The 19,666-nt window shown below is 35.5% G+C and overlaps 1 protein-coding gene across 13 annotated transcripts in view; it reads right to left on the bottom strand.

The window, feature by feature from the left end:
- Positions 1–19,666, bottom strand: part of ZNF280D (zinc finger protein 280D) — a 53,577-nt gene that overhangs the window by 4,027 nt on the left and 29,884 nt on the right. For 6 of the 13 annotated variants that reach the window (XM_080396593.1, XM_080396591.1, XM_080396596.1 and 3 more), the window contains 7 exons: positions 18,975–19,219; positions 17,687–17,827; positions 15,966–16,028; positions 15,261–15,379; positions 15,032–15,068; positions 6,765–6,810; positions 4,100–4,155 (listed from right to left, as the gene is read on the bottom strand). In XM_080396593.1, the coding sequence (XP_080252719.1) occupies positions 4,100–4,155; positions 6,765–6,810; positions 15,032–15,068; positions 15,261–15,379; positions 15,966–16,028; positions 17,687–17,827; positions 18,975–19,219 (707 nt within the window). Of the gene's footprint in view, positions 1–4,065; positions 4,156–6,764; positions 6,811–11,289; positions 11,431–12,258; positions 12,357–15,031; positions 15,069–15,260; positions 15,380–15,965; positions 16,029–17,686; positions 17,828–18,974; positions 19,220–19,666 lie in introns of those variants that run through there. The other 7 variants (XM_080396595.1, XM_080396597.1, XR_013929657.1 and 4 more) reach the window with 6 other exon arrangements.

Raw genomic sequence — 19,666 nt, 5'->3', positions numbered from 1 at the left:
AGGAGTGAAACTAGGAGCAAAATCTCCGGTTAACTTTTACAATTTAAAAATGAAATTGAAAATAGTCTCTGAATAGTGACATGCTTACAAAGGATGCGAGAGAGATAATACCACCAAATATCTCATTAATCAAAATGCATTTGTACTCTATTTCTTTAAATGGTTTTAAAAATGGAATGAAATAATTTTTGGATGAAACAACTTTTAACATTGCCTAAGCAATAGACAGTTCCAGGACTCTTAAAAAGAATAACCAATTTCCTGCTACTATGTTTTTATGATATATTTTCAAGCTGAAAGTTTAGGCATGCTGTTCTACTGATCCAGGAATTTAAAACAATTCACGATTCATCTAATATGCTAAATGATGTTGATTTCTACAGAAAATGGTTCCTTTGGAAGGGGCGCTACATACTACAAGCATTCAGAAATCTGTGTTCGAGTTTTACTTTCACTTAAATTAACTAATCCAAGAATATTGCATTTCCTACTTTGAATTTAAGTTAGAGGGATAAGAGACTGCTGAGTTATTTTTCAGTGGTGAAATCTTTCCAGTCACTGAGGTAGTCATAAGAACCTTTTCATCCTAGTACAATGATTTATTTAATTCATAATAAGGAATTAACTCAAGAGATAGGCCAACCTCTTCATCGAATTACAATCTATTTGCTATTTGTGTCAAACAAAGGTGGGATTTTTTTCATTTATTGGGCTATCTAAACCAGTAAATAACATTCTCAAATGCACCAACAAATTTTTTATGTAAGTTCTTCTCTTCTCCCTCAAACTTCTAGAAAGAAAGCGGACAAAGGGTAATATTTGAGGCAAAACTCAAGACTAAGTTCCTGCACGAAAGCCAACACTTGGAACCACCCATCAGCTGTAGAAACAGAACTGGTCTTGCTGTAACTGTTTCTCATTACCTCATCTATTCCAGTGAAACACTTAAGCTACACAGAGCCATATAAATGCTAGCAAATATTTAGAACTGTTTTTACATGAAAATCCAGTCAACTCTTCATGAAACCGTGTATACACACGTGACCTTTAGCCACTATTTTTCAACAAGCAGCTTGAGGGTAAGGTGTAGTTCAAGAGCTAACAATCAAAGTATTATGCTTTATGTGTGAAGTTTTGAACAGAGATATGAAAAAAAAAAGTGTTTGAATAAATGGATGACTAATGACTCATTAGCACACACAGAGTAGTGTTTCCACGCTGGAAATCCCAGATGGATTACATCTACATACACATACAAGATGCACACCGAGTAACTCTTCAAAAGGACAAATCTACCCTTAACGTATAAAAGCAGTCCATCACAGTTTCCCTCACTTTCTAGCAACCAAAATCCCAGCTTCATCCAAACCCAGCCTCTCATTCTCACTCATTTTTGGCAAAACACAAGAAGGGAGGGAGAGCAAGTGGGGAGGAAGAAAAGAAAAATCTATATATATTCATTTCTCATGCAGAAAAAAAAGACTGTCTCTCATAGGCATACCCTCCCACGAGTCATTTATACCAATAAAACAGAATGTAAAAAAAAATTGAACAAGATTTTGTACAACGATCACCATCACAAAAACAATTATCCACGAAGTACAGAGATCTCTTAGATTGCTGAACACAAAAGAAGTTCACTTAGAACAGTTCTCCAATGAAATAATTTAATTCTGCTAAGAACTGCAGCTGAATAAGCAAAACCTAGCAACTGTGGCACACTAAAATCCTGCAATGAATAGAATAATCATATAGGATTTCAAGACATCTTTCTGTTAGTAAGCAGCTGAAAAAGAATAGCCTTCCATCCAGTATTAGGATCGAAACATACTCCTACTACACTACGTGCAAACTGTATTGGTTACAGTGTAAGAAAACTAAAAATTCAGACATCAGAAAGACTGGAGAATGTGAGAATGATAATAAATACTATATAGAAAGGAGGGTTTAAGTAAACAGAATGTAAAATTTGACTTTTGTTCAATGAAAACAATGAACCCATTTTCTAAAGCATGATACAAACCGTGGCCAGACTATCAAATATGGGCTATACTAATGAACTAGCTGCTGTATTGCCTATATGGAATCAGGTTTTATAATAAGACTATTTCAAGGCAGTAGAACAGAACATAAGTTTTAATCCAAAAGATGAGTCTACCAGGCGCAAACATACACGTACGCCAAGCTACAGAAGCCTAGAAACTAAAAGGGATTTATTTTTTTTTCCCCTCACTGTATAGAAAAATGCAAGATTTGGGTGCCAAGTGAGGCTGAGGGAAGTTAGGCTCTTAACAATTGTTGTTTTAAAATCCTACTAGCTCAACTTTTTTTTGCTGCTCTTTGCTACACATATTAATTTAACTTTATTTAGAATACTTGATTATTTTACATTGGTGTTATATATTGATGTTAAAAATAATTCAGGGAAAAATTCTACAGCAAGAAAGAAAAAAAATATCACACAACTTCAGAACAAAACTGTAAACAAGTGACATTTACACATATGAATAAACAGGAGTCACAAAGTATGTGCAAACACACCTTCAGTCTGTGGAAAAGTATTTCTAGGCAACAAAACCTGTATTACAGACGCATTTACATTAACAGTTTGTTGTGAAACAACACTATGGGATTTTTAGGCACATTCCTTGGTTGTTCCCACATACCGATTTGCTTTACGCAGCAGTCCTGGGGCATTCAAACTAGAATTCTTTTTGAGGAAAAATGAACTAGAAGTTGCACAACTGCTGCAACTCCTAACAGAGCTGGGTGCTCAGGAGTCCAAACCAACAATGGATGCTCCACACAGCTCTGAATAGGTGCACAGTATGGAACACAAGTCTGGCCTAAAATAACACCTCCAAACCATAGCGCAGTGAAGATGCAAGATTCTCAGAATCAACTGCTTTCATCTATTGATCTACTCCTGCAGCACTAACTACTAGCTAATATCAACACAACTACCTTGCCTTAATAAAAGAGAAAAGTGTTTGAGGAGTGAGAATCTCTGGTGCTAGAGCTACAATACTCCAGATGTCTGTCTTAAAGCTCATAATGTAGTATCAAAGTCCTAACAGAAAACACTGAACAGATTTATACATTAAAATTACTTTTCTCTACCTAAATACAAGGATAGGAGAAAGTAGTACATCATATACAATTAGAATTACAGTGACTGTTTACTAATCTGTAGCTTAAAGACACAGCTTCTAACGCCTTAACTACTTAGTCTCAATTCTTAAGGAAGCATTTTAAGTGAAAGTAAAATCTCAAATTATTTGGCCCATACTGCATGACTAGAATAAAGAGAAATAAAGCAGAACCTTTTCTAAGAAGTAACCTACAGAGGGACTCTGAAAGCAGGCTGGGTTTTTTTTAAAGGCGCTATAATGGTGTATACAACAACTAACTACAATTACATTTTGACTAAGCTTTTAAAGGTTGAATTTGCACCAACAATTGTGAAAAAACACTAAATGGAATAAGACATCTTAGGCTGTGGGATCTGCAGTAATAATTTAGATGAATTATATGAAGTCTAAGTCTGCTCACAATATGTGCCAAAAGAAATGTATATCAATTATTTCCCCAGACATACATAAAAAAATTCCACAAATTTGAGTATTTTTTAGTGTAGAGCTATAATTGTTAGTTACCCAATAATGTCATATATTTGCTCTGCTAAGAATTTGATTGTCTGTTCCCCGCAAATGACAGGTTTGTAAAAACCTAACTAAATGAATATCCAAGAATTAATATTTTATACTGTGTTTTTAAATTGTTTCCCAACAATACTCTTAACTAATATGCAGTATTATAAAAAATGCCTCCTTTAGCAATCTGTACAATTTATTTAATGTCTTAGGAATCTTGACTAATTCGCAGTTTAAGCATTACTAAGAATGTGTTTTGACACTTGGAATCTAAATTCTACCAGTCTTGTTAAATACATTATGACCGCCATTCAAGATTTTCTATCATAGAACACACACATTATGAAAATGCTAATTAAATACTTTTACCCAATTACCTGAGAAATTACACAGCATGTGTTATTTTATATACCTGATTTCAAGATGCAGCTGTTCATTGTATTTACCTTTCAAAAGTTGGTGTTTCTGTTTTTCCTTCAGATAAACTAGGTCTTGAAATTTTCTGTAATAATTAATGATATTACTTTTATTTTACATTCAATGAGCAACTGATTACAATATAAAGTTGTAGAAATAATTTCACACTGACATTCCCATAGATCTGCTATGTAGCAGAGACTAAACATGGATCTTAGTACAGATGTTTGCAAATAGTCTTCCAAGTTAAACAAAAAAACCCAGGAAAACAAAGCAAAACTTTAAAGCAACTCATGTAGCCTTTTTCATATACAATACTTCGATTATGCCTTCTTGAACAGGATGCAAACTAAGCCTGGACAAGTTTTTACTTGGAGGGGAAAAATTAAAAATCTGAACTAAACTTGTGTTTTGCTAGAGAAGAGAAAAAAAAAGGAAAAAAAAAAGGAAAAAAAGCAAGGGAGAAGCGAATAAGACAAAGTTGAAGTCAGAATATTTTTTTAAGCATTACACAGTGGTTTAGCCCTAACAGATGCTATCATTAAATGTTAAGTATACGGAAGATTCTGAACAAAATGCTTGTCACAGAAGAAACTTTTGAGTCTTTACTAAAACTTACTCAATGAAATAACTTTTTAACAACATGAACAAAGGCAATTCCCTCCCTGCCCCCATTTTTAGAACAGCAGAAAAGCAAGTGACTGAAAACTGCCACTTGCAAACTGCCACACCAGTCCTCTAAAAGCATTTCCTATGCTACAGGGCATCTTGCCTATACCATCTTATTCTCATCTAGGAAATTGTAAGTGTCTAAGTGACAAAGTCAGGGAATTAAACTTTTTTCTGTCTGAATACAACTATAAGTTTATTTTGGTTTTAAAATAGAAAAGGTCATTGTACATAAAGACAAATATTTTAAAGTATTATTTGTATCACCACCTCTTAAATATTTAAAACTGTAAAAACAAGGTTATATACTTTTAGCATAATATTTTTTTCCCCCAGGGAGGTGGTACATTTTGTTTCAATGAGGCCAAATTATGCAGCAAGTATTTTAAAAGTGCGTAGTAAAGTTAAGCTTATTCTGTCTTCTTCTAAAATACCTTTTGCTGTATTTCTATCATGCTTTGCTATATTTCTGTCATACAAGACCCATGCTAAGAAATACTTTCAGATTTAAAATTAGTACACTCTTACTTCTTACTATAGAACCTCCTTCCTTATCCACCATCATCCTCTGCCCTGGCTGACCATAACCCTCCCTGGGAACTACCAGGGAAGGAAGATTTCTTTACTTATTTTCTGCATTTTGAATGCTACATTTTTAAAACAACCTGATTCATGAATTTTTGTTTGGTTCTTCAGCACCCTAGGGGACTGTCCTTTGACTTCCTGCTGTGTATTTCAACAAACAGGCATAATGCCAAGCATCTGGCTGCAGCGAAATAACAGGCATTCCATAGCACCTTGGAAAAAACAACCAGAGGTTCCACGTGGCCCAGATCATACTGAACTCTCACTGTTCTAAAAGCTCTATGTCCTGTAAGCTCAGACAGCTAACACCAAAGTAGCCCATTCTGTCTGTATTCTCCATCTTTTCCAACCATAAGGGCTAGGTTGTTGGGGTGGGTTTTTTGTGTTTGTTGGGTTTTTTTGTTTGTTTTCTGTTTGGGTTTGGGGGGGATGTTGGCAGGTTTTTTGTTTTATTTTTAAATGAAAGACAGTGGAACACAATTCTCTGGAGCAAAAAATGCACATTTGACATCTATAATGCTGAAACACAGTATGGGATGAAAAAAAATAATGAAAAAGTATGAGAAAACACACCTGAAGTGGTAATGGAGTCTATGGAAAGAAAAGGTGTTACTGTGTATATTCAAGGATCTTGCTTAACACTGCTGAATGAAGATGAACAGTATTCTCACATTTCTACAAAATCACTGCTTCTGTTAAAAAAATATCACCAACCCCTTTGCATTTTGGAAAGTAGACAAGCAGTGTTACAAGAAAAATCTTTCCCAGGTCTGAAGACTTCTCCCACTCTCTTACCAGTTGGGATTTCTGTAACAGATTGCCTTTTCCTAAGGGCAACAGAAAGACAACTTCTTACAGGGAAAAAAATAAATATCTGTAAAATCAGAACCCAAAGATGATATTTCTGAAAAAAATTAAGAAGAGGTACTGTGACATCATTTAGCTTCCCGATAGGCAGAAAGCTGAGGAAAATCACACACATGCCTAGAAAAAAAAAACTGCAGGCCTAAAGAGGCGTTTCCAAAAGATTTTTCTCTTTAAACAAGCACAAATAAAAAAAAAAACCTCAAAAAGTTACAGTTCACAGTCAATATTTACCCTGATCTCAAGTTAAATTTCAGATCAATTTTCAGGTTCCCTGAAGATGAAGATACACAAAGTAACTAAAGCATTCCTTCACTGCAGCCCGGCATACAAATCAACCAGAACAGACTGACTGCAAACTGGAAATCTCTGGGCGTGCAGACCTACTAAAGGTGTCCCTCCAGCACTGCCATATCTTTCTTTCACAGAAAGCTAGATTTTTTCACTATGCATATCTTCTGAACACCATGATCCACCAGTATATGTATAGTTAAAAAATAATTGTCTTGGATCTTTAAACTAGTTATGAAGTTCAGAGATATAGTTTGATTGTGTGGAGAAAAGAAAAGACATTACCTCCAACATAGCTTCTTTCTCTCTAATGGAGATTTCGGTCTTTAACCTAGTGGATAATGAATTAAGATTCAATGTTTTAAAATACCGCATGGTTGAAACAGAGATAAGGATGAAGATACTTACAGTAAGAAAGCAACTTGGCGATCTGAAATAAATCTGTACAGTCGATACCTATTTTGAGCCTAAACATACTTCAGAGATCCAGAAGAACATTTCAGAATTTTAAGATATTTTATTCGGTATACAAGTTTATCTTGTTTCATGTAACCTGTTCCACTTATCTCACCTGATGAAAACCAGGAAGCAACAGCCTTTAGATGGTTCGCAATACTTTTATTCTAGTGCTTACTGCAATTCTACATGAGGAATAATCTCCTCATCATAATGGCCTCTTAAACCTGACAGAAACATTTAAGATCTGAAATGCTAAATTAAGTGCATAAAGCTACATTATGACCCAACAAAAACATTCTGCAAAACAAGCTCAGTTTTCTTTTAATTGCCTACAATAACCCAAATACCAGTACACAGCTGTGGTTCAGGGCAACTGTAAAACACTGCAGCTGACCTCCAAATACTATTTGGAGGAGATACTTCCCTCAAAAGACCTTTGCAGGCACAATCCATACACTACATGAGCTATGAATTATTTAAATTTATCGGCTTTTAAAACCACATTAATTAAACAGCTTATCACAACATCACTACAATTGATTCTGTGTTTATATAAGAAAACACTATCGCAGAGATAGCAAGTATGTCTCCTACAGAACCTTGTTAACTCATCGGTTCTAATATAAAACCTAACCTTTCAAATGTTTCCTATAGAAAAAAAAACACAACTAAACAAAACCCTTGAAATTGCTTATGCCTGTAATTTCTTTGTTGATGCTGCATTAAAGGCAAATATAATCTGCTGAAGTATGGTGCTTCCTCTGTTATATTTAAATATTATTATTCATCGTAAATTAAATTATTCATGACCTCAGCAAGTCTTAATGGTTGTCTACAAGGTAGAAAATACTTGACAGAAGAAACAGCTTTACCAACTTAAATTTTATGATAAATGTATACTAATGTTTGATTGATACCTACCGCATGTGTTTTCCTAGTTTAATCCAAGAAAGCAGTGCTAAAACCAGACCTAAAGATTTTTAGCACAGCTTCAGCACACCACAACCACCTTCTAATACTAACATTCTAGCAGCTAACCAACAACTTAGACTGTAGTATAAACAAATATTTATAACTAACTTTAATTATGGCATCTTAATTTACAATATAAGATTGTAAATATAAAACTACCAAAAATAACTAACAAAAAAAGGTTGTTTTAAAATAACATTGCTATGGTAGCGCTGTAACAATGCTCGTCTAATTAATGCTAAGATAAATCAGGGTAAATCAAGCGACAAGATATTTTTTGGGTCAGGGACTTGGAATACTCTGAAGTATTTAATCATGAGCAGCAACACCAGTAAAAGATGATGCGACACCAGATATTTAGCTTAGCTTCACTGCTTTAATGATTTCTATGCAAGAATTTAAAGAAATAAGTTGGAAATAGTAGTTTGTCTAAAAACAGTCACTCTTGGAAGAACAGAACAATTTAGACACAAATAAATCAGATATTGTATAACCAAGGACAAAACATACTGTTCTTCTCTGAATAAATTTAAGTTTTGCCGCCAAAATAAATGGGTATGAATTGGATCAAATATCTGTAGATTGTTTTAAATACATTATAAGCTTTATTTCACATGATCACATTCTGACAGATTTCTGTGATTATGCCTTATAACTTATAAACGAGATTCAAACTGGCTAGTCTATGCTGTTTTGGAAGTGAACAGGGTTGGTAACATTTCGTGATAACCACATCTCTGTTAATACGGTTTACCTTGGATTCCTGACACACATTCTCTGCCTTAATTCTGTTTTAGAAAGTAGTTCCTTCTAATTTGTCATTAGCATAAGTTTCACAAACGGATACTAAACCACAGAAAGCTATCGCCTTGTGATGTTCCCAACACTTTTATGATGTAAGGAATCTTAAATCCCATAGTTTGCAAACAGCAACAAAGGCAGTGTACTTTATTGTATCTGTGGAGCTACAGTGCCTCTGGAAAGAACATCATGAAAATTAAACAAAGATTATGACTAGCTCTGGTAAAGTACAGCCTGCTGGTCCACATTTTCGAGCAATTTTGAAACCTCTCCTCTCCAAAGACTCTTTATCCTACAAAAAAATAAACTTCCAGTTAAGACCAATGAAAAAAATGCCCCTTAATTGTCAATCCCTTAAAAAAATGCCCCAAAAATGTTGCAGCTGAGCACAAAATTTCAGCTTGATTGAAATATTCAATAGATTGGATTGGCCATAAAAGCAAAGAGACTCAGAATAAAAGCTAGGTAAGTAAGAACATTTATTTAGACACCTTAAAGTCTAAATTCAGGTTGATCTGCAACTTCATTTGATACACGAGGAGTCACCTAGGACTAATGGAAGAGATTTGGAGTCAGTGGAACAAGCAGACTATGAATGCACAGTCCCAAGTACAGATGGGAGTATTCTCATTTCTGAAATTCCTACATTCTCATTGCTTCCCCTGCTCTCACATAGTAAAATTATGTATATTTGCAAATCACGAGCAACTGTCTTCTCTGCGGTCATGTTTTCTTACAACCCATGAGTTACTCCCACAGCTTCTTCGGGTAAGCAGCACTGAAACTGAGCTGGAATCTTTTTCCAAACATCCCTTTTTTTATCTATCCCTAACCAAAAGTAACCTTTTCTAGGATGACTAACTTCAAGATTTTCTAAAAAACAACTTTACATGAAATTAAGTGGCTCAAGGTACCTTCCAGTCACTCAACTGAACCACACCCAGCATTATAAATACAAATCTATTTTACAACCAATAAGAACTGAAAGGTCTTTGGGTTTGGGTTTTTTTTTGTGTGTGAGTGTGCTTTGTTTTGTTTTTTAAGAACTCCAGCTTTTAGCAGAAATACCCTATTTTGAAAGACATAACTCTAGTGCTGATGACTCAAAGCACCATTCTCCCCTAAGTATCCGACTGCATGAGCATTTACTGGGAAGGTACATGTAAATGTATAGAAAGAAGAAAAAGCTGCTTCTACACTATGGTGTTTTACACTGCTAACATTTGAATGGGAAATAAAAGATGGTGACATCCATGTTACTTGACACTGTCTCCAGTTTCTCACCTGTAAAATGCTGTTAGCAATGAGGATGGCTACATAACTGACTATTATCATGAGTAGTGAAGTGTCGTTACACACAAAGCTGCACAGTTACATTTAACAGAGTAACAGAAACAAAAATTCACTTTCTTGTCAGAACAAAGGTAATATATCATTTGCTAATCAAGGAAGACAGCTCTGCAACTACATGTCTTTTAAGAACCCATAATGCAGTGACATTCAGTGTCCTAAAAATAACAAAAAAAAAAAAAAAGAGACAGGTTAAGGCTGACCATAAATTAAACTGCTTATACCATGCATATTCACGCTCTGTCCTTGCAGATGTGATCCAATATGTTGCATTATTCATGTAACTTTGTAGTTGTTGGGACCTTCAGGGATATTTAATATCAAGCCAGGCAGGTTTACTTGCATGGTTTAGTACTGATTTTATGATACCAGTTTTCCACATGAGTAACATTTCTGTGATCCTCACACAAATGGAAACAGGATGCCAATATGCCAACTGTTTCTACATGAACTATTTACACAAAGCTGGCAAATCTGTGTGTAGCTTACAAGTCTTTTAACTGCAAGTCTGAAACTGAAAACATTTCTGTAGCAAAGCTGTAAGAGAACCAAATGATAATATTCCAAATGAACATTCAAAAGAGGTGTAATAAACATAACTTCAAATCAAAGTGTCAAACTAGTACAATTTCTGGGAAATTCTTAGAACATTTCTGAAAGCCATGAAAATCTGCGATCATATTCCCATTTTGTTGTTGCCGGAAACCTGAATGAAAGTGAAATATCACAGATTCAAATTCCTCTGAAATGCAACAGCATATTCACAATGAAAACACAAACCCACTATGCTTTTTTGAATGCTGCTGTGTCAAAACAGAAGTAAGTCCTGCAAGAAAAACCTGTAGTAGGTAACTGATGCTTGAAGTTGTACAGCAGCATTCAAGATCGAAAATAGCTTCTGTCAGAAGAAAAAAAAGCAGCAAAAAGATGAGACTTTAGAGTACTGAGTAAGTGTGCAGATGCTCAATCACAAAATATGCGTAAGAGACAATGGATGACAGGATCCTTGCCATTATTAGCGATACCACAGTGGTTGCAGAAGCTCACTATCACCGAAACTGTTACTGTTTGAATACTGAAAGTGAAGAGGACAAAAGTACCGGTAAAAAGGGATTAATCTCAGAGGATGTGATTATGCAGAAAGTGCTGCAAATCAAGAACAGCTTGCATTCATAAAAAATAATCTCTTGTAACTAGGAGGTTATAACTGATCTCAGAGTAAGATTACCTCTATCTGTTAGGTTGCTTGGAAGCTAGTAAATGAGAGATTCAACCAAGACACATATCCACCGTAAGCAGGAGGTTGAGTTTGGAGGAACACTAGATGTTCATCATGACAAAAGGAAAGCTCATCATACATCCAGACAACCTGTTGATGGATAAACTTGCCATAGATAATCTAGAACTAAAGATGAAGTCGAAGCAGTGAAATCAAAAGCAGCAGATGTCTCAGCAGCTTGAGTACAGCATCCTTGAAGATGAGAGATGATACCAACAGAACAAGGTGTGAATGAATTGTAGCTGCTCCACCCTCAGAATCAAGGCTCAATAAATGTATCTGCTTCCATCACATGCTTTCCTCCTACAGTATTTAGGAGCAAAAAGAAGCTTAGCTGCCAAAGCAAAGCAGCTAGTAAATTCCTTTGGCCAAGATTCAGTTTATGCAGTTACATGTGACAGAAGACATTCAAAGCATATTTTGCCACTATATACTGTAAAGTCATTGGCAGACAAAAATGTAACTTAATTGAAAATTAAATAGATCAGGACTTGTATGTTTTAGTGAACATCCAAAGAGAATGACAAAGCCCTTTAGTTTCAGAAGCTAGGATCAAGTTCAGAACAAAACGGGCTTTGATGTCAACACATATACATCATCATTTATACACCTCTCTAGCTTGGGATGGTATCAATAGACTTGAGTGGCAAAGACACACCGCAAATGAGCAGGAAAGAAACACTGCATCACATAAGTGAATCTCCTGGTAAGCCTCTCTTCAAAGGAGTATAGCCCCCAAAAAGCTGCAAGTCAATGCTGCAAAGCAGAGAACATTATCACAGAAGGGCCTTTGCCAGACTACAATACTGGGAGAAAAGACCAGACCTGCTGCCTAAAAGATGCAAGAAGAGCATACCACAGCTTCAATGCATGAAGAAAAAGGAAAAGGTCTGGTCAGATCCTTGTTTGCTTACATACCAAAATAATCCCAAGCTGGACTGGGTTCAATTTTCAGGTCCACAATGATGTATCAGTGAGCCAAGGCAGTATAGGATACCTGCTCACTTTCAACTCCCCTGCAACAAAAATGTCTGCTGTCAGTTCATTTAAAAATATGTTAATTGTTGCGCAAAGCAGAGAGTTGAGCATTAGAAGAGTACTGGTGTAGTTATTAAGCCTTATTCCCTCAGCACAAGGTGGATCACTAAACAAACAAGGTGACTTTATGCAGAGTAACAAATTAAAAAGCAATTCCTGCTGGAACATCTCCAGCCAGGTTATCTGTATTACTAATGGCAGGATTCTGGCCCAAAGACTGTCTCATCAACACTACACAGACCTCATGGAACACATTAGCAATAAAGATGGGGTTTACAACACATACAGTCTAATATATAATAAAAGATACCATCTGAGAGATGCAAGAGAAGATCCAAAAGTGTTCAAGACTGCAACTGTGAGTGATTGTTTCTAATGATGAAGTGACTCTGAAGAGCTCCACAAACAAGTCATACCTCACTGAATTATAGGTCAAAGAATGGGAAGAAACCTTCACAGATCACTGAGAAACTACACAGCAGAAGTTATGAATATTGTCTGCAAGTTCCTCTTCTTCCAAAGCAAACCACAGAGTACCATGAAGAAGCATCCCACAAAAAGATGAACATTTTTGTGTGTACTCTGTACTGCAAGTAACAAATTAAAAATTTTGCTACACAGGTATACTTAGGTTTAGCAATGATATATTCTTGTCCAAGGTATCAGAGAATTAGTATACAGAACAGGACAAGATTTACTGGAATTAATGATGTCTATAAACACAACAGTTTCAAGAAGCACCAACACAGATTATATGACCTCAAGCAGTACCTGTAACTAATCTTATGCCAACATCTGAGCTCTCAAAAGTAATGGCTATGTGCATTTGCCCTAACAGCATGTAGAAACAAACCTGCACGTACTCTTGACTCCACTTCAGATCTTTTCAGTGCTCACCCATCTTGCTTCCAAGCAATACATACTTTGTATATCCAACATCCTTAAATATTTTCATACATCTCCAATATATTCAAGACAACCAGATCCTTGTACAATACTGATAACAGCTGCCAAAACTGTACCTCCTTCTCCACTGTTCAAGACATCTGTAACCTCTCCTTATATCAAGTTCAGCAAGTATTAATTCCCAACACCTAATGCCAGCTCCAAGTAGAAAAGCTAAGTTTTTCACAGGTATCACAACCCAACACTATTCTTCCATTGAGTTTCACTTATATCTGAACTGTTAAAGGACACAAGCCACCCTGGATTAACGAAGGGAATATAGCTCACCCTCCCAGATGACTCTTCCTAGTTTTTTGTTCAATTTCAGTATTCTGTGCTCCAAAAATCAGAAATTTCATTTTTTAAATCACTTTTTGGAAGGCTTTCCCAAATTAACCTCCTTGCCCTGTTCATCCTTGCCAGAGTATTTTCAATTCTTTTTAATAATATTTATTAGTCATCCCATCAGACCACCAGTTTTATTTCAACTGTATCACATGCTAAACAGTTACTAGTAGAGGTCTGAAGTTTATAGCATATATTTTGCTCTACTATTACTCATAGCCAAAGGAAAGTATTTCTATGTTTGGGTCAGGTGACAGATTATTTCAGTACCCCTCTTACTGACCACTTTATGGAAAATAAGAAATAAAATACTTAATAGCTATGAAATAACCTATTAGGGATATTTCCAACACTCAGTGAGGGCTAGTTTATGCTTAAAGACCCAAGAACTTCTCACTCTGTTGGAGGAGTTCTCATCATGCATGAGGATATCTAACTATCTAACCTCTTTTAGAAAACTGCTGTAGGCTAGATGGACTCAATGACACCCCGTTGTTAAATCAGGGTTAAACTATTTTCTTCCATCTTTTAAAATATCTCTTTTTTGCAGTCTAACTGACATTTCTGTTCTTGTGTTCTGAAATAGTTTAGAGAGAAGTTAAATGTTTGATTCAACTGACACGCCTCTGAACCTTCAACTAAGGCCTAAGAAGGCTCACAAACTATACTGCAAAGCCTCAGGTACTGTTCAGGACATCAGGGATGACTCTGCATGTCTGATTCTTCTAAGGTTAAAAAAAATCCAAGAAAACCCTGCAACACAATCTCCACAACACTGCAGGTTCTTTTTCAAATCCCTAAAAAAAACCTGAAAGCCAAATCCCTTATATTAATTTTCTTTGAAAGTCAGAATTAAAAAGTTAATGCAATACAGTATACTTTTACCATACAAATAACAAAATTTTGAAAATAATTTCTAAATATTTATAAAAGATTAAGACTGAATTTGTCCTATTTCAATAAAGGTCACTTTTTAAAAAAATCACATTAATACTACATTAAAAACATAAATCACTCATTTAATAAAGTTAGTATTAAAAGTAAGTTGAAGTAACATTCTCACTACGCCTAGACTTATAAGTCAGGCTTGAGAAGTGCTAACTAATACTTCAAGAAATAGTTATGTCTCCTTGGCCAAACTGAACAAAAACCTGGTTTTGCTTTTGGCTACAGTAATCATTTTATCTCCTCATTCTTGTAATTGTGTATGTATCAAGAGCAAAAAGCTCAAGTAAGGGTCTACATTCATCCATACATTTAAAATTCTATGAAATTCAAAAGAAACCCAAGTTTAAAGTGCAAATTTTGGCCTTCTGTCACTAAATCAAGCAAAATAAACATTAAGCAGTAAAACGAAACTTACTCAGATACTTGTTCAGCAGTTGGGATATCTACAGAAACTGAAAATAAAAATAAAGGATTTAATTAAAAATATTTTAAAATGTGGACATACAAAAGTACTCACTTTCAAACCCAAGTACACAGAAATAATGATAATGCAACTGAAAAAAAGGACTGCAATAACACAGACACATCCACATGTAAATGTTTATATGTGTATACTATATAAAAAAGACACTGTATGTACTCACCTTTCTCTATAATAACTTGACAAGTATGAGTGTGGCTTTCACTCAGATGTGTGGCCATGCTATCTAAGCCAGAAACATCAGTCAAGAAATCACAGTTAAGACACACTACAGTCACACCTCTAGAGAAGAGAAAGTAAAAAGGCAGTATAAATACAACATAAACGTGAAAACAGTTTTCGTAATTTCCAGCAACTAGACAGGCTATAAAAAACCAAGTAAAGTTTCCTACAACTTTACATAAGATGACTCACAAAAACATATTCTTGCTTTTTATACTGCAACTAGCACCTAGAAATCTCTGTCAATGACCAGGGCATCTCTGCACTGGGTGTAGTACAAAGAACACCACTTTAGACAGAAATTTAGCTGTAAAGCATGACTTTCTTGGTTTTGGTGGCATTTGTTTGGGTTTTTTGTTGCCCTTGCTTCCTCCCTATTTTGTGCATTATGAATAATCGAAAAATAAAGAAATAGAAATATCTTTGAAAACTGCTCAGAGTTAAGAAAGAAGTTAATAAATGTGAACAAGTAACAAATATTGGTCACTGAAGAGAACACTGCCAGTGGAAGAGCTAATGTTTTTATTTTCCTGCTCTTTCTAAATTGTGGAGGCCTACGAATTCAAGAGTTAAATCTCATTTAACTAACCAGTTCACTATCAAAGTAAAAACATAATGATCTGTAACTTAAACCGAACTGAATTACCGTAGCTCTTCTGAATGCTTCTTATAGATCCAAAATCTTTTACTTGGACGAGCACTGTGAAAACTAAGTAAAAGAAAACATTACCACTTAAGATTGGTTTCCTCGCGTACATTACTCCACATATCACCTACACTGTACATGGTACTGCAATCTGCTTATGACAAGGCATGAAAATAGAAGCATCAATTACTGACCTGCATTATTCTAAAACATTGAATTGCTGAAAGCTTACAGGCTTGTGAATCTCTGCGCTACTTTAAAACACTGTCTCCCTTGTAAATAAGTTCAGGAGGGGCCAGGCTGAACTTTCTCACACAGTCCTGCAAGACCATAGTTACATTGCGGTTTAGCTCTTGAAGCACCATGGCTGTAGCTATACAATACTCCACAAAAGTGAAGCTTTGCTGAACTCACGCTTCCTAAAGAGATGGCTTTAAACAAGATAAACTAAATCTTCAGGCAACCTGTAAGTTCTCTCATATGCAGGTTAAGTATGGGCCATCACTGTCCTCCCATGTGAACACACGCAAGCAGCTGAGTACAGGGTCTGCTACTGCAGAAACACTCTCCCTCTAACAGCCATCCTCCTCATGATTCCGTTCCTTACGCTCACCAAAAAAGGTGATAATAGGTTCTGCAAGGGGTCAAAGTAGGGAGAGTATTAGTGCATCAAGCAGGGAAAGGACAAAAGACTGGCTATTTTACTTCACAGTTGAATTTGACAACAGTAGGAACAGTTAACCTTTTGGTTCCCCTCTCCCATTCTGGAGTAAACTTTCTCTTATACAGCCAGAATTAAGCATGTTAATTTTTATTATTTTTTTTAAGCATGCAACCATTAGGTTGTATGCATAAAAGCACGTCAGCTATTTCAGCCTAGGACTTACACGTGTGTTGAAATTAGTATGAATAGGTCAACATATAAAATACATGTAAAAACTTGTAAAGACTTGGGTAACAAATTCAAGAATTCTAGCATTCAAAAATGCCAAGACATTTTATACATACATGTATTTAAGAAGACAACTGCATTCTGTATTTTTCCGCAATACATTTGGTTTGCTCAGGGCAGAGGATTAACAAGTAGGTTTTCAAAATTTTGTTTTACTGTCACTGCTACGTGGTCTGTGTCTAATTGCATACTATGATTCTACTGCTCTGCAAACTAATGCATTTGTTTTAGCTGGCCTTTTTACAGCTGTCATCTCTAATACCCTACCACTGCCCCAATCAGTGACAAATCTCCTGCAAAATGAGATGTTATTTTTACAGATGACCAGAAGAGAAGTAGTAAAAGAAAAAGTACCCACTTGAGTATGCTATGTAAGACATCCTTTACATGGTATTCTGAGCACAAATTTCATTAGCAATAGCTGTGGCTGTATGCATTCAGCACTTGTAAAATCGGATGAGGCATTCAATCTGACGCCCAGAGAACATGCAACAATTAGTCACAATTGTTTCAGCCAGACTTAACAAATAATGGAAGATCCCACAGAAACTCCAAAGCGAAGAGAGAACTCTGCCTGAACCAGTGTTTTTTAAGGCAGAACAAGAACACGGGGTTTAGGCCCTCATTACAAAGTAAAAATCCAACCTTACACATTTCGCTGCCAGTCCTATAACCCAGTTCAAAATTCAGGTAATAGGAACACTTAACACACCTTATATGAATTTAGGAAGTATTTGATAACCCAACAAAAATTTTGAGGAGTTCTTACCTCATCATGTGATTCACATAGGCTTTGCTACAGCTAGTGTTGTATCTGCATAAGCTACAGTGGACATAAGCAGGAAAATGGCTTGCAAAATCTTTTATTTCCGAGTAACACTCAATGCATTTGTGAGCTCCCAAACGATACCTAGCAGTAATGTGAAAACATTAATAGCTAATATCAACATTTTCAGATGAGATAACTATTTCAAACTTCTTGCTTTAAGTCAGTAGCAAGCTTGCCTACATTAGGGAAAAAAGAACTTAAAACTATCTGTTAAATACTTATTATAGGTTATGTTAAAATACATAAAGAAAACTTTATTTAATTATACTGTCACTATGACCTTAATAAAAAAAGGAGAAAATTAACGTAATATTGGCCACTTCTGGAAACGAGATACTGCAGTAGATTAGAACCTGCAACTTCAGCTGCTACTGCTGTCTCTATGTCCTTGAGAAGGATTTGAAAGAAATGCTTCATCCACCGCAATCTTTCCCATCACCCCCGATATTCCCCACAAGCTTTGAGATATCTACAAAGCAAGAATGTAATCCTGCTCTTCCCCAATTTTGCTGGACATTTTTGGATGTCTCAGAGCTACATGCTGTGAGTGTTAGCACCTTATTGGAAGGGAGACATCTATAATCTTTGCAAAGAAAACTGCTAACTTTGCCAATGAAATCATATTCCAGTCCATAAAATGCATTAAATCATTAATATAAGGATAGCAAAACCCAATACATTGTAAATGTAAGGACAGCATTCTCCCAACAGCTTGCTTTTACCTTCTTGAATATTTTTTTTTTGTAGCTCCCTAAATTAAGGTATCTTCTAGGACAGACAAGATTTAACCTTTTAAATAATGGGTTCGAATAAAAACCTTAAAACACTGAAGGTGGAAAATCTTCCCTCTCCATAAGAAAACTTGCAAAGAATACCCAAGCAGATCTATTCCCCTCCACAGGTCACTTTTAAACATAAATCTGCCTAATGAGTCAGTTATTTCAAGAGTCAGTGGCTCTGTGCAGACAAAAATTCTAAATTTAGAACAGAAATATTTCCAGAACATCTGTTCTTCCATCATAAATTAGTCTACTACCAACAAAAATGGTGAATGAAGATTCAGAATTATAATCACAGAACCAGTATGTGTAAAGTTTATGCGCCTGCTTTTTCTGCAAAACTTAAGTGTCTAATCTTCTGTACAGCAGTATTAGAATAAAAGATAATTAAGTGATCAGTTATTTACATTCAAAGTATATTTAAAGATTTTTAAATGCTAATATTTTACCTTAGATTATGCAATGCTGTATTTGTAACTTCTTTTTTTTTTCTGCTGTTGGTCCATGCATTTTGCTTCCTTGATGTAGCTGGTTTTGATTTTGCTTTTGACTTATTTGTATTAGATTTGTTATGATTTTTAGTGGTTGTATTTTTTGCTTTAGGTGATAACTGAAATGTGGAGGTGCTTGTACTAACAGAAGATGTAGCTGATGATCCTGATTGAAGGGATCCAACAGATGCTCGAATAGTGACCTGCAAGTATGAAATTTAAAATGTTTCTTTCTAGATTTAAGCTTTTCAAGTTCCCACTTCTATTTGTCTCAAAGTTTAAGCCACTTTAGGACAAAAATGATGCAGACCCCTCAGATTAACATCCAAACTATCTTCTTTTCTCCTAGCACAAGAAGGGATAAACAGGAGGGAGCAAACTAACCAACAGCTCAAGAAAGCAGCAGCACTAACTGGACTACTGACATATACATGGTATGGAAGAATGGGAAGAGAGCAACACCAAAGATCATCAGGAAGAAATCATAAACTGTGCCTGGCAATCCTTGCAACAGGAGTATTTTTTAGAGTTTTAGTTTTAGATGTGGCAAAAAAACCCACAAACCAACCTTAAAAAAAAATCTTCGCTTTGGAAAAGAAAGAAGAAAAGCACATTTTTCTATTCCATTCTGTTCCCCTCTAATGCATTTT

This window comes from Falco punctatus (genome assembly GCF_963210335.1).
Source record: "Falco punctatus genome assembly, chromosome: 7".
Classification (NCBI taxonomy): domain Eukaryota; kingdom Metazoa; phylum Chordata; class Aves; order Falconiformes; family Falconidae; genus Falco; species Falco punctatus.
This window is presented reverse-complemented; position numbering and strand designations above follow the sequence as displayed.